Source organism: Gordionus sp. m RMFG-2023, chromosome 1 (assembly GCF_954871325.1).
Source record: "Gordionus sp. m RMFG-2023 chromosome 1, tfGorSpeb1-WG-v2, whole genome shotgun sequence".
NCBI classification, from domain to species: domain Eukaryota; kingdom Metazoa; phylum Nematomorpha; class Gordioida; order Chordodea; family Parachordodidae; genus Gordionus; species Gordionus sp. m RMFG-2023.
Genome location: NC_088775.1, coordinates 88,450,050 through 88,473,225, shown reverse-complemented (window position 1 = coordinate 88,473,225; position 23,176 = coordinate 88,450,050). Strand labels below are relative to the sequence as shown.

The following is a 23,176-nucleotide window of genomic DNA, read 5'->3' as shown; positions in this document are numbered from 1 at the left end:
GTTTACATCTCATTTTGAGGACTTTTTTCCTTTTGCGACAAATAAATCGTGATATTTAAAATTACGGTATCTCAGTTAAGTCACCCAAGGACTTAAAAATATTTATAAATAAATTTTATGATTTGTTTTATTTAAAAAAAAATTAATTAAACATAAATAATATTAAAAAAGCACTTTGATAATTCTACCCAAACCTTTCTATTAACTGCTAACTATGTTTTTAAAAGTTTGATAATTGAATCCGGGACTCTCTAAATCTGTCAGAAATGAGTGTAATTGATATAAAAAAGTTATGACAAGCAGCTTGATCCATGAAAACTGGATCAAATGATCCTTATTAAAAATAATAATAGAATCGTTTTATTTAAATAACTATTTAAAATCCATTCAAGTTGTATAAATGCGAATTGTCCATTTGTAAAAAAAAAATCAACGGTGAATAATAATATAAATAAATATATATAAAAATTTACATCTATACGTATATAACAAATGGTTTATTTATATAATAATAATATATATATTTATAAATAAAAATTTTCACTAAAAAGGATATATATATATATAAATAATCACATAAATTCAAACGTTCTTTATAATATTTGCTCACTAAAAAAATCAATCATTTAATAAATTAGTGTTTGGTGGATTAAGATTGTGGCAAGCCCTGGTTTGATCACGTTATTATTCCCCGCCGCCTGTGAAAATAAGATATAAAAATATAGAGTCTATTAGAGATTTTCGGGTGATAATTTTGACTCGAACCGAACAGACTCTAAAGAATTAAAGCGTTTTCCCGACTCATATAAAAATAGGTAATGATGTATAGCCGTGAACGTTATGTTTTTTTAAAATGTATATTATTAAAATATTCGTTGTAATTTTAACCCTGTATTGCATGTACTATGTTAGAATAATTTTTTTTTGGCAAACTAGATTTTTTATTTCTCTAGATACTATTGATAATCTCATGGCTCACTTTTTTAAAAAAAATTCTAAATTTCTTAGAAGATGAACGGTATGTGGATTTAAATACACATTATGCAATTATGGATACAAATTTCAATTATTTCCACAATAATTTTTATTGTACTTTAAACTATAAATATATAAAATTTTATTTAAATATAACAAATATTAAAGGTTTAAACATTTTAATTTTCATGAAAATCTATAAAACAATTATTTGTGGGCGTAAAACATAAATATACACCACATTTTTTGCAAGATACTTTTGTTATAAATAAGCATCCTGGCATTTTACATCTACCCTTCTTATCATTATATTTTGGCCAATGAGCCGTGAGGTCTTTCCTAACCTCTTGAAGTGGTAAATATTGAGCTGGTCCTTTTTTACATTTTTCCCGATAACCAGTTTGAACTGATTTTCGTTTTGGAATATTGTTTGAAGTGCATTTGCCATATTTGCAAAGGACTTCCGCCACCGAAATTTTGAAATTGTACAAACTTAATCGATCCTTGCCTGCTATTGATATACTATTATAATCCCGTTTGTATAGCAACCAAGAATTTATAAGTAACATGTCGAATACATGAAATAAAATTCGATGGTACCATTTTCTTGATTTGGTATGAATTCTATATAATGAAAGTAAAGAATCCATAAGATCTACACCTCCCATTGATTTATTATAAACTTTAACAATGTTTGGACATTTTATCATTATTTTATCCTTTTTTTTCTATCATATCTTTCGCAATCGATAAGAGGATGTGCACCTACAAAAGTGCTCAATAAGGTCACAGCACGATTGTCGTGCCACTTCACTGAATTTAATTCAACCCCGTTTATTATTGTTTTTTTTGAAACAAAAAATCCTCGTCCTTTTTTTTTCAACTCCTTATCTGTTGGGAAGTTGATATTTGGTAGTCGATTACCTCTGACCGTGGCCGCGCAAAATATCCCTCTTTGAGCGAGTACGACTTGCAAATTTGGTGAACAAAACCAGTTATCAAAAAATAATTTATAATTAATTTGCTGTGGTATATAAGAAATTAAACGTAGCACAGCATTGCCACTTGCTCCAACATCAGGCAATCCTTCCGCTGGTAGTATTTTCCCAGAGTATACTTCAAAATTATGGAGAAGGCCATCATCTCCGCATAGTAGAAAGACTTTATAGCCCCATTTTTTGGGCTTTTGGGGGTTATATTGCTTTAATCTGCTCATCCCTTTGTATGGAATTATTTGCTCATCTACGCAAATATTTTCCCCTATCGATAAAGATTTTAGTATATTATTGGTTATAGTTATCAAGGGTCTAATTTTATGAAGTGGGTCATGGCCCTCACTTCCAAGTGGAATAAATTTGTCATTATCATTTATATGAATGAATGATTTGATTTGTTCCCAGCGATTTAGGGTCATGACATCAGCCACCTTGGCCTGTCTTGTATTGGTGGCCCAGTAGAGACGTGCTCTGGGAAGTTTAATAATTGACATGTAAAAAATAATTCCTATAAATTTTTCTAATTCATCTATCGATAAATTCAAAGGTTTGTTGGAATTACATTGAATTGCATATAAATTTGATTCGTAAACAATTAGAGGTAATAAATCATTGAGATATGTATTATAATAATCCATTGGTTTTTTTACTTTATCAACCGTTGGGTTTTCTCCTTTCCACTTTGGAATAACTAATGGTAAATTAGTTAAGCAATTTTTCCAAATCATTTTTCTCACGATTCCTTTTTCATTATTTATATTTTCATCCTCTTCCGATTCATCACTCTCATTGAAATCTAGATATTTATAGATTATATAAGAGCATACATTTTAAATATACCTAAATCATTATTTTGGGTTGACAGAAACTCCTCATCAGACGATTCACTTAAATTTGAATCTTCACTATCATTAGGTATGGTACCACAATTCATAATTCTAAAAATATAAAACTCAAATAAAATACCTTATTTGCATAATGTGTCTTTAAAGCAACGTATGATTATTACAAAATATAATTATCAAAAATAATAAATATATATAAAATAATTTCATAAACATTAATTTTTACCTTTTATTTATCTAATTTTAATGTTTTGAAATTTGTCAAATATATTATTTATCCTTTTACGATGTGTAGAAAATTGAGAAGAAAAATTTTATAAAAAAATAGCCATTTTTAAAAATAGGGTTTAATAAAATGCGAAATTAAAAATAAATAATAGATCACGTGGCCCAAATTAAAATTCCAATCGAAGATATAGAATATGGCTTCAAATACACACCATGCAATTGATTTAAAATTTATTTATAAAATATTTATTATATAATTTGTGGTATGTGGCTTGAGATACACAGTATGCAATACAGGGTTCTTTATATACAAAAAAATTTCATGCTTTCGAGTAGCGTCTGTGGCCTAGTCGGCTCAGTGCATGTATCACAATCCGATAGTTCAGGGTTCGAATCCAGCAAAGTGTTTTTTTTTAAGTCCACTACGTGGTTCCGATTAGTGTTGTTAAGATACTCGATTTAAGCCATTTTTAAAATACGGCTACTCAATATTTTAGAAAGAAAAATATTGACTAAGCCTCTGAATTTCGCTAATAGATGTCCACACCTTTGTTTTTCTCGATAAAATATTGAGTTAGCCGTTTTTAAAAAATCGGCTCAAATCTAACAAAACTAGTTGGGGGGATGATATATAGTGGAGCGGACTCGATCACGTGCTTCGTTATAATATATATATTAAAAATAATAAATGGGTCTTATTGCATTTTTATGAATTTTGGTAGTTTTTTATGCAAAGTGAACTAACGTCAAACATCATTACCCTATAACCCGTCCCAATTCGAACATAATAAAATTAATTCCATGTTAAGTCGTGATTTATTTAATATCACTGGTTAAATTCGAATTTTAAAAATATTTCAAAATCCGACCCCTTTGGAAAAATAATTTTTACTAACCGCACCCAAAAAAGGTTTTGAAAGACCTCTACCATGAGTATGATTGGATTAAGCGAATTTACGTAAATGATTTATTAGGGAAAATATTCGAATATTGATAGAGAAAGGTGGAATATTTAAAGGCGTCAAATCAAACCGGATTTCTAGTGTCCCGCATTTCTAAGGCCTGTGAAATCGCGTCAAATGTTTGCTTTCAGAGTGGACCCTCATCTCCCGGCATTTAAAGTCGTTGAGCTCTTTGCGAATCGTCGCTTTGTCTCTAGGAGTGAGTCGGGTCCAGGGTTTGTCAGCCTTACGATCGTAGGCTTCTGCCGGTGTCGTTTCCACGTAATCGTTGAAGCGTATAATTTGACGCTCCTTGAGTTCCTCTATGGTAGGCCGGAAACTTAGCTATTCGTTTGGGATAAGCAGGGGGGGGGGGGGTCAGCAGGATGTAAAAAGTGGCGTTATTAATTAAACTAATAAAAATATAAAGGTTCCTAGAAGGGTAACAGCTTCAAATTTAGCCCGGAAGAAAAACGGCTAACCAAAAATTTAGCCAAAAAACTATCTATTCCCCGTTTCAATGCTAATCAGACTCTTTTTTTTTTGAAGAGCGCATATACATCGAACTAATTTAGACGGACTTTTAGCCATTATTACCCTATACACTAAACCTGTCTAATATGGGAATTGTTGGGATCAATATTTTTTGCTAAACTTAGACATTAGCCCAAATTATCAAGGTATTTTCTAATACACGGTAGCAAATTAATAGAAATTCGATGTGAACTCACATATTTGGTAAAATTAGGGAGTTGCCAGAAATCATCAGGAGCCAAAATTAAAAGTTTTAACTGTATATTTTACGTTTCGGTTTCAGGAGATATGCGATTCTACAGATTTAATTTAAATATTAAAAAGATGGGTTGGTGAATTATGTCATTTTATTCTTAAAATAAAAATATATGTAATTTCTATTCCAATTATAATTATATCTGCTGTCATAATTTTGTCTAAAGTTGTTTCTTAAATTGTCATTAGGTCTATAATAATTATTATCCTCATTTACTATTATAATTATTATAATGATTCTTCTGGTTATGATTTTTATAATGATCACGTGGTTGAACTAGAAATGGTTTATCTTCATAATACCCTTTTATTGTGCCTATGAATTAACCTTTAGTTAATTCCAACAATTGGTCATCTTTCAAGAAATCAAAAAAATATGAAAAATATCATCAGGTAATTTAATAAGAAAATCAACTGTTAATTCATTTTTAAATACATATTTTTTTAAGGCTTTCTATGTATTCATTTATTATCCATTATGAATGATTTACGTTATAAGTTATTTTATGTTATAAATTATATTTATGCTAAAATGACTTTATTTTGGAATGGTACTTTAATTTGTAATAATTTTTCTCTCAACCCGTGTTACCTTTTTATAACATGGCGCGGTTGGCACCTCCGGGTGAACCGGAAAACCATGTTTGGAGATAAAAAAAATTCTGGTCTTTTTTACCCGGGAAATAAACTAATAAAAACATATGGTCAAGTTATAGATAGTGTTGATATGATTTTTAAAATAATTTTACTCAATTTAAAAAACAAAATTTAGATATGCAACTCAATGTGATGATCAAGAACCAGTATGGATGTTGGACAATAGGCTCAGTGAAACCAATGATGATTTGCAAACAATTCTAAATGCACGTAAAGAAGAAAAGTTATTATAAATTAAATCCAAAACAAAGTCAGAAATTTTAGCCTAAAAATAATTTATAACGTAAATCAATCATAATGGATATAAATGAATACATAGAAAGCCTTGAAAAATATTTATTTAAAAAATGAATTAACAGTTGTTTTTTTTATTAAATTACCTGATGATATTTTTCATATTTTTTGATTTCTTGAAAGATTACCAATTGTTGAAATTAACTAAAGTTGAATTCATAGGTAAAATTAAAGGGTATTTAGGAAGATAAACCATTTTTAGTTCAACAACAAGATCATTATAAAAATCTAAATATTGGCAAATCTCAGTCTAAAAAAAAGTTATAATAGTAAAAATCATAATCAGAAGAATTATTATGATAATTATAGTAGGAATAGGAATGAGAATAATAATTATTATAGACCTAATGACAATTTTAAGAAACAACTTTAGACAAAATTATGACAACAGATATAAATAATAATTATAATAGAAATTACAATAATAATAATTTAAGATATTATGACAATAGTGATTGTAAGAGATAATTACATCAACAATTATAATAATAACAACTGTAGGGGTTTCAAAAATAATAATAAAAATCATAACTATAATAAAATTATGGAAATAAAATATGAAGAACCAATTGATTTAGAAAAAAATACATGATTTGTTTACCAATGATGATTTTAATTTTTACCATAAAATGGAAAAACGCTAATTGGTTAAATAAGGAACATTTTTAAGAAACTAAAAATACCTAATGCTATGAACATGAATCGTACTAAAGCAATAAAAAAATTTAAAAATTGTTACTAAAAAATTTTAAAATTATTTCTAGACAATTTATATATTAAAACGTAATAGAAACATATATAAATTAAGAAGAGATATAAATTATATGATGAAATTTAAAGAAATACTTATAATTGAAGAAATTAAGGATATAAATAATATTAAAAGTAAAAAATTCATAGGAAACTTAACACTATTGAAGACAACAAAACTTTAAATCCGTACTTAAAGGAAGATACTTTAAAGAATAAAAGTATTATTAAGAGAGATAATGTCAAAGCTCAACATCTTAATTTCAGAAAATTTTTCCAAAGATGCGATAAAGAGGTCATTTTCTAAAGATTTGAGGCTTAAAAAATAATTTATTACTTAAAGCAATGATGATCTAAGGAAATATTATTATATTAAGACACTTTTTAAATAACAAGGGTGTGAAATTCTAACTTTTTTTTAAAAAAAAAGAGGGAAATGTGCATAATAATGTAAGTAGGAGGATCAAGACCTAGAGGAAGGCTCAAGATGACGTAGACAAATGTGATAACGGTGGATATGAGAAGCATGAATCTTACAAATATGATAGCGGTGATTATGAGAAGCTTGAATCTTACAAATATTGTACTCAGGACCGTCAAAAATGGAAAAGACAAAACTGGCCTACCTGGGTAAACCTGGAAATCGCCATAAAAGGGAGAAAAACGGAGAAGAAAAAGATATAAAAGTGATTTAAAAATTTTTTTTTTTAAATGATAATTGACGAAATCCCTAGACAAATTTTGGTGGTGTAACTCAAATCATAGGGGGTTTCAAAAAAATGGCGCTAAAAAAATTGGGATAAATTCGAATCCCATAAGTGATATTTAATCTAATATAATTTCTAAGCAAAAAAAATAAATAAAATGAAACTATATAAATAAAATTATGATCTTTTATTGGGAGGGGAGGGAACGAATTTCTTATTTGTTTTTGATTCTGTAACGCCATTGAACTAATTTTATGGCTTTGATATACCCCGAATTCGACTTGATTAACAAATCTAATTACCCGTCGTGTGATAGGAGGGGGGGGGGGGGGGAAGGGGAAGATTAATTACTGATATATGAATCAGTTTTTTAAATACACCCGGGCCGAACCGGATATTTCAAAACCGAATATTTGAAATCGCCATTATTAGCTATAAAAATCGAAAACGAATAATAATTTTTTTTTTTAAATCCGGGCCGGGCCGTGCAAATTTTTTTTTTTAAAAAAAAAAACCTTTCTTAAAAGCATCCTTTTGGTATTTTCTTTGTCCAATTTGATTTGTTCTTCGCTTCTCTGTTTCAGAATGTTTCTCTGCTCCAATTCTTCCGCGGTGGGCCTCAGACTCAACCTCCTGATAAACGGTTTTTAAAAAAAAAAATTTTTTTTTACAAATTATTACTAAAATATATCCTATTATCTTCATCTTCTTAAATGTGGGAAATATATTTAAATTATATTCGCGAAAAATTCTTAAGATGGAGCCAAGAAAGTCATAAAAAAAATTTTTTTTAAAAAAAAGACCGAATTCGAGTCAAGTAACCATTCAACCTACAAGTCCCTTACCTTATAATTCCATTTCTAATAAGAAAACAAGTAATAAAATAATATTCCAAGCTCAAAGTGCACACTTTGTTATATATATATATATGACAATTTTACATCGCGAGTGTCATGGCTATGACTTGCAGTGCATAATTATTGTTTAATATACTAAAAAAAATATTTATAAAGTTGGCTATTCTTTATGGACAATACTTTTGTCTTAAGACTTATCTATGCTGTTAATCGATGAGATTAGAGGATATGGCACATTTATTTCACGTTTTTTTTGATAAAATTTTTCGAACTAATTTGCTTACAAAAAAATCACATGTGTTCGCATATCAAATTACTTAATTACAATTGCACAATAATATCGCGAATAGGTTTTAAAAATGTGCGATTTCTGCTTTCCAACTTCTTCGCCTTTTAACAATAACCCACCCTACCCTCTCGTATAAAAAAAATGGCCTAGCTGAATTTATAAAGTAATGCTATTAAACGCAAATTGGTTACTAATTCCATTTACCTTGGACACGGTTGATAACATGAATTCCTAAATTTAGGGAAAAAATTGGCAGTCAACTTCGTTGAGTTATGTGAGGGACTATAAATAATACTTTCACCATAAATAAGTCAAAATTAATGTGATAAATTAAAATATAAAATTAACACCTATTAAGCTTGGCCCCTATTCTTCTCATGTTGAGCTTTGCCTCCTCCTCCTCATCTACTTCCCCATTTTGGCCATTCATCCCTTCTTGCCCGATATGATTGACGGGATCAGAAACAGCGTCATTTTCTGCTTCCCATTTGTGGCGGCTCAAATGATGGGCTAGGCTATCATTCCGGAAAATTTTAGAAGCCAGAGTTGCTATTTAATTTCATTTTATGAATTTTTTTTTTGAATCATGTAAATTTATTAAAAATTTCTATCAATATTATTTAAAAATACAATTTCGTAGTTGAGTTCCCAAAAAGGAACAATAATAAAATTTCTATCTGAATTTTTTGACGTATTTATACTTTGAAACTAGTAAACCTTTCAACTCCTTCAACATCTCTAACGCTGAAATTTTTACTAAACAATCATTTACTAAGAAATAATTGTCCAAGAGCTTTTGTATCTTAATTCCTGAGATCGACGGAAGTAAAAAAATACCACGAGAGTATTTCGGGATAAGTGCGAAAACCAAATTTTAAAGCTATATATATCTCAGCTATTAATTTATGTTTCGTCATAATATATATACTTTTTTAAAATAAACATGAGTTATTAATTATAGAGTTTTAGTCACAAAAAAAAAATTGCCTTCCATTATTAAATTTTCTAATACTTTTGAACTATAAAATAAATAATAATTAATTTTTTACTAGTTTTTAACATAAATAACAAATTAAAACGATTTCTAAACCCATGGAACAATAGCGTTTATAAACAAATTTCGGGTCAATCAAAATTGATTTAGAAAATATACTCTGGGGTCACTATGAACCCTACCTATACTCTCAAAAGCTTTGGGGGGGGGGGTTATAAGAAGAAGAAGAAGAAAAAATATATTCAGTTGTTTTTTTTACATTTAAAACATTGATCCATATCCTCATCGTCATTCTCACCCACTTCCGTGTTTTTTACCATTTCGCCAACAAAATTCTCCGAAACTTTGGCACGGTTCGATTTGTCGAAAAAGATATTGGGCGACTTATAATCGTCCCTGTAGAGGATGGGACCCATGTCTTCGTCTTCGTCTCCGTTGTCGTATTGAAATTCCAACGATTTGGGGGTCGGTTCGGGACTTTTTTTCCCACAATAAAAATATAAAAAAATTAATTTTTAAAGGTGGTTGTCTTTAGCCATTTCTGTGCATAGATTTCCAATATGTTTAATTTGTAGATTTTGATAAAAAAGTAGCATAGTATAAAAAAGTTTAGTGATTAAAGGGACATTATGCGGCTAAATAAAGCGATTTTAATTTAGTGCTATAAACGTTATTTCAAAAAATAATCGCGTTTATTTGTTAAGTTTGAAAAAAAAGTAACGCGTTAATCGCTACGTTCGAAAAAAGGAACGTGTTAATCGTTACGTTCGAAAAAAGGAACGCGTTAATAGATACGCAAGAAAAAAGGAACGCGTTATTATGGAAAAAAAGGAAAAAATTTAAGTTAACGAGTAATGTTTTGCGATACCGTCATTCGAAAAGGTAAAAAAGAATCGTGTTACTCGTTACTTTTTAACAAATAACGAATGGCATTCCTAATTTAGAGTTTACAAACATATGGGATCTAGTTATTTTGTCAGCCAATTTCTTAAATAAATACCTATATATTTTTTTACCTGTATTTACTACTAGTCTTTGGAGACGCGGTAGAGAGATGTCTATCGCTGATGTGCCAAGGATTCGAATCGAAGCCTGAAATATAAAATAAAGTATTTATTTTTGGATGGAAAAAAAAATTTTCAATAAATGATTAAAAATCATTTTTTCCCAATCTCTATGGGTGGATCCCTTATGGTAAAAAAAAGAGGATAGGTGCTTAAAACTCACTACTAAGGTCCCTCTTTCAGGAAATCTAGGAAAACTTACAGATTTAAAATGAACATAGTTAATCATATGGTTCAGTATATACAAATGTATAACCGAACTATAAAATTATAATATAAAAAATCTTAATATTGATCCTCCTCCTCAGGTGATGGTCAGAAATCTTTAAAAGCTAATTTTGTTGTTTTATGGCTTTTTTTAGGGCATAATCAGAATGCAAAGTTTTTTTTAAACGTTCACGATGATGATTCGTTAGGTATTGCCAATAAAATAAAATCCCATATGTATTCACAACTAAGCCGCAAACAATGTATTAACAAGGGAAGAAAAATTTGAAGTTGTTGAAATTTTGCAAATAATGTTATCTAATTTATTTATCTCAACGATGTGAACTGAACAAATGTGGCATCACCACATCCGAATTACCATGACTTAGGGTCGAGATTATAATTAATCTTTTCTATTTTGAATGATACTGTGTTTATTTGCTAAGAAGCAGAATGTTTGAAATCTAGAAAAATATGCATTTTACCAAGTGGATGGATAAACAGCTGAATTCTTTTATTTCATTTTATTTTTTGAATTTAATATTTTTTTAAAATTAAAAAAAAAATTAAAAAAATTCTAACAAATCAGAACAGATCGCAATTTAATCAAAATTATAATTTCCGGATACCTATCTCTTATCATATGTTCACGAATGCATGCTTAGTTCGTAAAATTTATGATAAAAAAATATATGCGAAATAAATTAATGAACATTTTTTTTTAAATTGTTTTTTTTTAGTTAATCTTATCTTTATGCAAGAAATCTTAAGTTTTAAAATTGTTAAATAAAACATGCATACTGTTAAAAGATTATGAATAAAATCTCTACCCCCTTCCCTTCCTCCCACTCCTATTTCTATCCGTGTGATTTATTGTATCGTTTGTTCGAATTCTAATAGTGCGTACAAATTAAGTCAAACGTTGCGTTGCAAGCGCGAATAAAGCATTTCAAATGGCCTCGTGCAAATTGGTAAAATTATAGTTTGGCGTTAGCAACCATTTAAAAAATACGCAAATAGGTTTGCTTTTTCATTACTTTTTTTTAATCTTCGATTTGTAATATTATATAAAAATGTAATATAAAAAATAACTTACTTATAATCCTAAAAAGGAATATTTAGAAAATTAAAGAAATAAGAACGCAGACGATAATATAATTTTAAAAGACAAATCCTTTTTTTTTTAAAACTTATTTAAAATTTTGAATCTACGATATTAATAAAAAGGCAACCTCAATTTAAACAAGGGATGCGTTACGTTTTTTTTATTTAAAAAATTACGGCAAAACGTAAACTCTCAATTTGTGCCCACTATAAGACTAGTTACCCTTATTCTATAAATTAAAGGCTCCCCTCCCGGATCAGCCCAGGGATCTTAGAATCAATTTTTTGAAACCCGCACGGAAAATATGAAACCGGGCCTTGGTCGTAGAAAATCATCAAATTTTTAAAAAAAATTCCGCGTCGAAAAAAATAGATCATTATTTAATATTTAAACTAAAATCCTTAAAGTAAGGGAATGGATGACAAAAATTATTACTTATACTATATTATTCCGAGAGTGAAATCGTTAGCCTCTTAAAAGCGGGAGCGGGGAATAAAAAAATGAGGCCCACCTAAATTTTAATGTTAGGGGGGGGGGGGGGTTCATGCATTATGTTTTATTGAAAGTCAATTATATATGTCGAACTTTTTGAGTTGGCAAAAATCTATCCAATTAAACTTGAAATTTTAAATATTTAAGAGAACTTGGAAACGTTATTTCAAAAAAAAATATTTAATCACCGGAACACTTGAGGGCACTTTTTTTGGGCACGGCATTGAGTTCGGGTTCCTTGGCAGGAATTTCCTCCACAATCGAAGTATCGATAAGGCTGACAGGGAGGGGTGATGGCTGAATCAACAGAAATTGGTCGCAATTCTCGTCATTTTGCTGCACCGCGTCATCGTGCCATGCCGCGTGGGAGTAATCCGAATAAGCTAAAGATTTAAGGTCCCGTGATTCGCTCGAGGTCGTCGAGCGAAAATGTGTAGAAGAAAATGGAGCCGCGTTGACGTCTGTATTCGCATTTTTTCTATCTTGTGACGATGAATCGTGGTGAACCGAGGGGGAATAATATATTGTCGTGCTGTGATTGGTGCTGGGAGGATTGCCTGTATTGTAAAGTTGCTTTGTATGGTTGTGATTTTGGGGTTGGGTGGAAGAAGAAGTGTACGGCGAAGAATGCAAGAACGAGGAAGAGGGCTTCGAAGCATTCTGCTGAGTTATGGTCGTGGAGTTAGTAGTGGTCGAAAAGTCGTGAAAGCGGAGAGATGGTAGTGGCTCGGACAATGGAGGATTGATTAAGGTAGGAGATAAGGAGTGGCCGTTATGGGTTACTAAGATAAATTAGATATATTTTTCAAAAAAATGGTGGACAAAATATTTATCAAAATATGCTTCGTGTTAGTTTCATAAAAAAAATCTCTTGTATCTTCTAATTAATTTTGTAAATATAGAAAAATTAGTGCTTTAAATTTATATAAGCAAATATTATGATCGATCTGAAACCGGAACCAAAACCCGTAATCCTACTGACAAATCTAGGAAGGACTCTCCTTCTAAAAATTTTAGGAATTGAAACGAAACGGATCTACGTTCACCCATCACATTGCTCAAAATCTTGCGTGACTCATTTTATTTTGAGGGTTCAGCTAGTGTTAAGATTTCTTTTCGTTTGCTCGTTAAAGAAATTTGGTGCAAGAACCTGGAACCGGGGTCAATCTTAGAAATCAGAATCATAAAATATAGTCGGAACTTCAGAAACGGAACCCCTTTCAGCCCTGGTTCTAAATCAGAACTCTAGGTACAATTTATTTCATTCATTCATATATAAACATTTAAGAGTTGATAAGCTCAAATATCAATCTTATACTTAAAAATGCCCAACCAATTTTTCATTTAAAACATTTAAGCAATAATTAAATGGAGAGCTACCTCGGCTTAAAACGTTAGGAGTTGTATTTATAATTTGAGGAGATAAACACGGTGACGTGGCGGCACTTTTGGGCGATGAAATATTTTTTTCCTGGTTCTTATTTAATACATTGGTGTAATTTAGAGGTGGCGATGGTAACAAACGTTTATTAAGCGATAGCGGAACGGGAGATGCGACATTTTTATCGATATCAAGGATTGGAGGAATATAATCGCTACTTTGAGTAGATTTGGTTGGAGAGCCGCCTGTTTTATCAGTTTCTATATTGAATATAGTTGGAATAAAATATACTTTATAATAGGGTTCTTATAGCGAGTGCGATACTATAAACATATGACCGCAAATGTAAAACTACAGAAGCATCAAAATGGTATAATTTAGTATCCTAAATTAGGTAATTAAGATATACTAAAAATTTGCAGACTAGGGTTAATATTTACATAAGATGACGGCCCAGGGTTAGATTGATTAAATGTTTAGCTTAAACAGTAACTAGTTATAAGGGCTATGGTTTAGGCATTATATGGGATATTAGGTTAGATAATTAATACATATTAAATAAATATTTTCTTCTAACACTTATACTTTCTAAAAAAAATAATTAGCCCAACATGTATCGATACCGGATTTGAAAACCAAACCCAATTTAAAAATTTGAATTCGGAACCGTAATCCGGTTTAAAAAATTTGACCGGCCCAGGAACTCCGATTTATATTAATACACGAATTATTATGTTGCGCACAAAGTACTGCGCATAAAACAAAAATTTGTTTTAAAATCTTCTGCTTCAAATAAAAATCATCGTTTGGGGTGAAAATGTTTTAGTTTTACATCGTCAGATATTTAAACGACATGTCACATTGTACATCCCCCAAAAGTTCATTAATTTTAAATTCAATAAAAAGGTAATAAAAAAACAAACAATTATATGGGTATTTATTATGTAGGAATTATAATAAATTTTATTTTTAAAATAATCTGCGAAAATATTTCTAAAAATTAAAATCATTTGATTTAAATTCTCATTTTAATTTTATTTATTATAAATTAAATTAAATAATTATTTATATAGGTTAATTTTATCGATGAATCATATATTAAGTCTTGTATTTGTTTATATTATTTTAATTCAAGATAAAGTAAGCCAATAATAATAAATTTATATTTTTTTATATTAATGATGATTGATTATTTAAAATTTTCCAAGAATCTCTCAGAGATCTCCTTATGTTCCTAATACGTAACCCAAATTATTGGATCATTAATTTGAATATATCAGAAGAAAGAAGGAGGAAAAAATTAATCCGGTTATCCATTTTTTTTTAATTCCTTATGAAAATGACATATATATATATTTTTTAAAATTTCCAATTCAATCAAACCATCTAATCCCTTCTCCCCAATATAATATTTTTTTTTAAAAAAAAAATACAAAATTGCGGTGCAGTAACAGATTGATTGATCAATCGAATCAAAATTTGCCAATAATTTAATCAATATATTAATAAATAAAAAAATTACATTTATGATTATATATATATTTATTTATTTTCTTAAAAAATTACATTTGTCTTTTCATTTAAAAGATGCCATTTTTAAAAAAAAATGTATTCACTGACGGTTAGTCCCATTCAAGAACGAATAAGATTTGAATAGTAAATTATTCAATTTCGACGAGTTGAATACACCAATCTTGTAATTTTACTATTCGTACGAATATGAATTGTAGTTCCTGAATATGCCTGTTCGCGCACACGATAAAAGCCAGTTAATGTATCTACCGATACTTTCCTATCTAATCGATACCAATCTCCGACTATACCACAAAATTGATAACATTAACTTCTTATCCTACGTTTAAAATTATTGAATGGATAAAAAAATAAATAAAATTGATACACAAATTTCTAAACCACCAAAATTTTTGCACATTTTCCGTTCATCATCTATTTTTCTTCTTTTTTAATGAATGAAGGTTTTATTTTGATTTAAAAACGATTTACAATAAATTAAAATACTATGAAAAATTAAGAAACTTTATAATTAAAAATACAATTATTTAATGATGTTTCTAAACCAACTTGACCCTTATTTTTCAATAAAGATATTTCTACACTACTTACAATGATACATAATAATACCTAGACTGACGATGCATCCATAATAATGCATTTGAAAGCGTCGTTGAATGCAAATCAGCTGGGCCCGCCATTTTGGTAACCGATATAGTATTTATTCTCGTGTTAAAAATTACTATTAAATCGATTCTTTAATAAAATTTGCGTCAGACATAGGAATAAATTGGACTCTCGTTTAAAATTTTTAATATGGATAAACAAAATGGCATCCCCAGCTGTTTTCAGTACACTTTTAATGAATGCATCGCCAGTCTAGGCATTATTATATGTCAATGATTACACAATAATATTATATAATAGATTAACACACATCCCCCACCTCTCAGCCTCGGTATCCCTATCCTAAAAATTATTGGGAATATTAACCAGACCCCATTCTATTTTAAATGTGAAATTATATAATGTCCATCCAACTGGTGCGTGATTCCGAGAACTTATTTTTGATGTTTTTTAAAATAAAAAAAATCCATGTTTATCACCAAATTTTGGAACCACATGGAGCCTGAACCAGAGTTGTTAAACGCTATTTTTAAAAGTAGCGCGCTACCGCTATAGCTATTTGTCAAAAAAGTAGCGCGCTACCATAGCTATTTGTCAAAAAAGTAGCGCGCTACCGCTTTCGCTATTTGTCAAAAAAAGTAGCTTTAGCTACTTTTGAAACAAATTTTTTTATTTTTGCTTATAATGTAAATGTATAATAAATAATAATATAAAAATCAACATTTATAAATATAAAAATATAGTTAGTTTAGATTATAAAAAAAATAAGCAATATAAATAAATATTTATTTTAATTTGTTGCATTTTAATAATAATATCATTTCAATATTATCATCCCCAAGTCTAGAGCGACGATCAGAAAGTATAAGCTTTGCTTTACTAAATAATCTCTCGACACTAGCACTTGAGGGCAAGGAAGCTCTAAAAATATTTAATCAGATCAATTTATAAATATAAATAAGTTTTTACCTTCTGTTATGTGTCCAACTATCTACCGGTGTACATACATAAGATATATCTGATAACTCTACTATTAGAGCATCTTTCATCACTTTGAATTGTCGGCTATTTTATTCATAAGTGTCTGGCGACATAAAACTGTTGTGCCAGGGGATAAAGTTTTAATCATCATAGTAAATGATGGATTATCAACCAAGGACAATGGTTGAACTGTGTCAATAATAAAATCAACAATTACTTTATCAGCCAATTTTTGTGAAATATTGGCATGTTTATTATCAGTTAATTTGGTTTGGGTAGTATTTGTCTTTTTGAATGAAGATTCTCTTATACCAAAATTTTTTATATGTTTCTCTATTTCCTTATAGCAATTGGCGTGAACAGTCTAATAAAATAAATAATATTATAATGTAAAAATAACAATTTACCTTTAGGTGTTTCTTCATATTATAGCTACTCGATTGATTTGATGATATATTTTTTTTACATTTTAAGCACAGGAATTTGAATCCAGATTTTGTTTTAATATTTATTACTCGATTGATTTGATGATTTTTTTTACATTTTAAGCACAGGAATTTGAATCCAGATTTTGTTTTAATATTTATTTTAAATAATTTTTCAAAATCTAGAGAATGGGAAATCGTTATTAGAGCTATTAAGTGTTACAAGTCCGAACTTAACTCAGGGTGTTAACACAGTATTGGGAGAGCTAATTAAGAATCAAAGGTGTGTTAAATCTATATAATTAAAATAAAGGATTAATTTTAATAATAACGATGGCTAACTACTTACTTTTGAGCACACCTAAAATATATAATGTAACTCCTTTAAATAATTCTAATTTATTAAATTGTAGACTTACTTTTTCTGTATTAAATCTTTCCTTTTTATTAAATTTCACACAAATTTCGAAGAAACAAAATATCGTCTGTAATTCTTTTATTAAATTAATTTTTAAAATATCATCCGTTAAAAAATAATTATTTTTCTTAGCTATTTATATATTTTTTTATAGCCATTAAACATTATAAGTATTTGCATATTAAAATAATAATTTTTCGAAGAAATAAACACATAAAATAAAAATCCATCATTTAAATTAATTTTGTTCCATAAACTATAAAAAAATGTAAAATTTATTTTGCATATACAAATATAATTTTTCGAAGAAATAAACACATAAAATAAAAATCCATCCTTTAAATTAATTTTGTTCCATAATTATCTTTTAACTAAATTTGCATAATCCAACATCTCCCCCCTTTAATTCTCCCTTAACTCCATCGTGTTTGCCGATGCTACCATGTTCCTCCCTGGTGCACTCGAATTACTATTCGTGGTCAACTCCATACTTGGGCAAAACCGTAGTTTGTGTTCACCCCCGCACGCCCAGCATTCCACTCTCCTTCTTGTGCTATACGGTGCTATTCTGCGACCCCCTCTCGTCGGCGCTTCTTGTAGCCAATCTCCCTATCTTTGTTTCGCCTCGTTCCTAGCTGCTTCTACCCATCTGTTTGATTCTTCTGAATCGTCGACGTCTCTTATCTCTATCCTCATTATCTTGTTACCCACTCTAACATAGGAGATTGGCTACAAGAAGCGCCGACGAGAGGGGGTCGCAGAATAGCACCGTATAGCACAAGAAGGAGAGTGGAATGCTGGGCGAGCGGGGGTGAACACAAACTACGGTTTTGCCCAAGTATGGAGTTGACCACGAATAGTAATTCGAGTGCACCAGGGAGGAACATGGTAGCATCGGCAAACACGATGGAGTTAAGGGAGAATTAAAGGGGGGAGATGTTGGATTATGCAAATTTAGTTAAAAGATAATTATGGAACAAAATTAATTTAAATGATGGATTTTTATTTTATGTGTTTATTTATTTAAATTAATTTTGTTCCATAATTATCTTTTAACTAAATTTGCATAATCCAACATTAAGTACATTTTCTTCCATTGAATCTTCCATGTCTGAATCACTTTCAAGGATTTGGATATCCATGGGCGATGCCATTTTAGATTATTAACATAGATTGAAAATATATTTAAATTTCAAAATTAAATAATAAATTATAAAAATTATAATTAATTATGATATTATATTTAAATTTTCATGTTTATACTTACATTCATTATATTTTTTAAAAGTAGCGAAGTAGCGCGCTAAAAAATTAAATAATTTTAAAAAAAGTAGCGGCTATTAGCTATAGCTACCAAAAAAGATAGCGCGCTAATTTAACAACTCTGGCCTGAACCCTAAGAACGGCGTCAAACCGAAGAACCCAAAATCCTTTTTTAGCTTGCAATGTTTAAAGTTGTGTAGGCTAAAATACGGCCTCCCAACATAATTGAGGCAATATAAATCCTTTGGCAACCGGTGTTCCATGCCCTGAACTTAGTCTTGACCCTAACTAACCCCACATTCACTGTTAGCTCAAGCTAGGGGCGAAGTTTACAAAGAAAGAAGGAAATCATCTTTCTTTTCCAAAGGAACTTCTATTTGTATTATTTTGCCGAGATAGCTAACTGTGAATTGCACGGCAACAGAGACCGAATTCAATTCTTTAATTTTTGTAAAATTTAAATCGATTATAAGTTTAACCCGATCAATAATTTTTTACTCATAAATTAATTCTATTTAAATCAAGAGTGTATAGGATAAAATAAATTTGATTTAAAAATAAAATACAATGAATTGCTTAAAAAGTTAAAAATCAATCAATAAAATATATTTAAATTGATCAAATATATTTAAATAGCTAAAAAATTTGTGGTTTGAATTGTAATTATTTTTTAATGCTTTTTAACGTTTGTAATAAGAGAAATCTATTTTAAAATCAATTTATATAAGTTCAAAATTGAAAATTTACTATTAGACGCAAATGTTAATAAATTTATCGGCAAATCGAATCGAACGGTGGTCCCACACATTTGGAGGATTTAATTGTAAAAATCCATCCCCCATTTCGACTCGATTTAATGTATTTGGGCATTCGATTGAAGTCGAGGTCGATTCCATTAATGAGGTTGGGCGAATTGAGACTAGTGTTGTTAAACAGCTCGTTTTGAGCCGATTTTTAAAAACGGCTAACTCACTACTTCATCCAGAAAAATATTCCCCAAGCCTGAAGATTTTGCTCGTAGAAGGAACAAAGGCTTAGCCAATATTTTTCTGGTTAAAATATGGAGTTAGCCGTTTTTAAAAATCGCCTCAAAACGAGCCCTTTAACAACACTAATTAAGACCAAATTAATTTTAATTATAATATTTATTTTTTTTAAAAAAAATCAACTTTTTCATTTTTAGATCAACGATTTAAATTAAGTTTTTAACCACCACAAAATTAAATATTGCAAAGAGCATTCTAGCTAACAAACTGAATGTATTAAATAAATATTATAAGTTTGATAGCAAAATTTGATTTTTCAATTAAGAAATTCCTACCTGATTCATTTTTCAGTTCTTTCAAAATTCTTTTTAATTATATAAAAAATAAATAATATGATATAATACTATATATAAATTTTAAAATATTTTTAAAAAATCGTCATAAAAATTAGCATATTTTTATATTATTTATTTATTAATATAAGGGAAGGGAATAACCTGGAATGGATATTATTTTTAAAATAAATTTCTTATTTTATTTTTTTTTGCCGCATAACAATGTAATTTTTTTTTAAATCAATCTATATTGTAATTTTTTCTATTTAGCATTAACTTCTTAATGTACTATAATTATTTTTCTTTTTTACATACTAAATAGTTATTAATAAATTATTGCATAAATATAAAATAGCATAGATTTTATAATCTTTAAAATTTTCATAATTTATTATTATTATCATCATTATTACTTAACTTTATATATTAATGCATTTCATCGCTTAAAGGCGGGGGAAAGTCACGTGAGCGAAGATTAGATGATTAAAAACCATAATTTTGTTTTATATTTGGTATTCATTTCATAGTATAGTAAATATAAAACAAATAATAGGATATTTCTTGGCGAGGGATTATTTAAACGTTTTAAAAAAATTGAAATAAGAGAGGTTTGAGAGAAAAGTTATAAAAATTTGGAATCCGTTAACCAAGTAGTAAAGGCGCATGCAAAGCTAACCCGAACCGGGGTTTAAAATGTCGGGTTAGGGTTTCATGCTAATTTTTGTTTTTTAAAAAAAATATGTACATTTTATTTATTAAAATTCATCAAATCAAAAATCATAATGATCATCTTAAAAATACGTTTAAAATTTAATTTCTAAAATTCCAATATGGCTTGTATATGTATGTATATGCCTAATGTAGTAATCAGAAAGCAGTGAATACCTAATCCCGCTCTAAACCTAAGAGGCAAAACAAAATATTTCGCTAAATGGTAGTCGAAATTGTTCATTCACAACCTTTCCCTTTCCCCTCTACGCATAACCTCAATAAATAATTTTTTTAAATTTCCCGGGGTAAATCTTCCCTCTTTGGATTAGAGTGGTTTTATATGAAAAATAGTCAGATGTTTAAAAATAAGTGTAATGAACATATAAAGTTGCTTAATTACTGAGAAAAAAAAAATCATCTTTAAAGTTGAATAAAATGTCTAATACGGTGTCGATTGATTTTAATTAAGTTTGAATAATATTTTTTTTTGAATTAAATTAAATTTACATTTATACGTTGATACATATTTTTTTTTAGATAAGATCTGACACCAGCCGAATAATTTAGAAAATTTGGAATCCGGTATCGAAACCGGTGAAAAAATTGGATAGGGTACGTCTCTAATATAAACAATCTTATGTTCCAACCATTCTATTCCTAAATACGTGAAATATATGTGAATGCTAGGCGACATAAACCTCGTCAAAGTTAGGTTAATGCTACTTACTGCCAACTACCAAGTCAATATATAGCAATTTTTTAAATAACAACCAAATTTGCTATATACCCAATTTTTTTAAAAATATGGTATATGACACTTATAATCACGTGCTCGTTTTCGATCTACTATATATCATATCCCATAGCAGGCATCCACCTAGTTAATTTTGGAGAAAAAAAACTAGGTACTTGGGATTCTAACCCAGATAGACGCGATTAGCGATATACGCACTCACCTACTAGGCGGCCTCAGACGCCTTTAGGGAAACGACCATTTGTTCTAAATATAAGTTACAACCATGCAGTGTCGATCCAAACAAAAAAAATATATGTAAATTACCGATTCGTTCGACACTGCCCTTTGGAGAGGCAGATCAACAACCACAAAGTTTGCAGACCAAAAAAAAATCAAGAAATATTTTAACGGAAATGAAAACCGAAAATTAAATTTTTTCGTTTTTTTTTAATATTAAAAAACTCGAATAACTAGAATTAATTAATGGGTTAAAATTAATTATTTTGTTCCGTAAGTAAACAAAAAATTATACTTAATTTCCCTCTTTATCATTTTATCTAATTTCATGCGATATAATAAATAATCGTTATTTAGAATTAATTAGTTTTCCAATATTCAAATTAATAAATTATCATTTTTTAAAAAAAATAAAATATAAAATAAAGTCAATAAATCAGATATTCGAACCGAACCTTCAAAGCGGTATTAACCGTTATTGTTTTTGCCGAACCTAAACCCAATCTAAACCGTTATAAATTTTGTATCGACTTAATTTCGATATTTAATTGCTGTTTTAGGCTAGAGCTTCTGAACTAGGACACCATATTTAAGTTTGTTTTTAAGTATTTGTCGGTTTTGTTATTTTTCGTATTTAATTTATCTTTTTTTCTTGTTTTTTTTTAATATTTTTTCGTTTTATTTAAAAAAAAAATTTCTTTTGCTTTTTAGGCTGTTTAGTCGATTACTAAATAGCCGAATAAACCGAGTAATAAGTCGAACCAAGACACACCAATAATGCTAAGGCTTGATTTTTGTTAAATTACAATTTCTCTGGGATTAGGAACAAATGTAATTATAAGAATTTCTCAGTGATGAGGAACAAAGCGATTTTGTAACTCCTTTTTTGCAATGAACTTTGGGTTACCTTACCTATTTGCCATGGCTGATTCCTGATGAAAAAAATTAATTAATTTGTCCAATCCAAAAGAGAGAGAAATCTTTTAATTTCACAAGCCATTTTTAAATATAACATATAATTTCAAAGTTGTGTCATAAACTATCAAGTTAGTTCTTATAACATCGATTGTGGCGTAAACTAGATTAGACGCTCTATAAAATCCCCCTTTTTTTAGACCCGAGCTAAGCTCGAGTGTATATTATTGAAGATTATCCGTCGTAGAGTTAAGAGAACTTATGGTAAATTATCTGATTATTTTTCGGCATAATAAATATTTTTTCATAAGCAGCATTTAATCCGCGCATTGATCTTATCCAAATCTTACATTTGGAGTTCTGCAAAGTCCGGTTAAGTCAGTCCGGGTCTGTCCAGCCTGGATGGACTATAAAGGGCAGGGCAATCTGTACATAAAATGATTTCGGTCAGTGCCTCGCG

General features: G+C 29.2%; 2 protein-coding genes across 2 annotated transcripts in view; both read right to left on the bottom strand.

Annotated features, from left to right (window-relative positions):
* Window positions 1–417: 417 nt before the first annotated feature.
* LOC135922896 (phosphatase and actin regulator 2-like) overlaps window positions 418–23,176 on the bottom strand; it is a 36,395-nt gene continuing 13,636 nt past the window's right edge. The window contains exons 3-10 of the mRNA XM_065457408.1: window positions 13,570–13,830; window positions 12,378–12,971; window positions 10,338–10,413; window positions 9,581–9,798; window positions 8,678–8,876; window positions 7,697–7,814; window positions 4,076–4,329; window positions 418–698 (exon numbers count right to left, since the gene is read on the bottom strand). Coding sequence (XP_065313480.1) covers window positions 4,099–4,329; window positions 7,697–7,814; window positions 8,678–8,876; window positions 9,581–9,798; window positions 10,338–10,413; window positions 12,378–12,971; window positions 13,570–13,830 — 1,697 coding nt within the window. The 3' untranslated portion in view covers window positions 418–698; window positions 4,076–4,098. The remainder of the gene's footprint in view (window positions 699–4,075; window positions 4,330–7,696; window positions 7,815–8,677; window positions 8,877–9,580; window positions 9,799–10,337; window positions 10,414–12,377; window positions 12,972–13,569; window positions 13,831–23,176) is intronic.
* On the bottom strand, window positions 1,685–2,389 carry LOC135930897 (piggyBac transposable element-derived protein 3-like). The gene has a single exon (XM_065467695.1). The coding sequence runs from the start codon at window positions 2,387–2,389 to the stop codon at window positions 1,685–1,687; it is 705 nt and encodes a 234-aa protein (XP_065323767.1).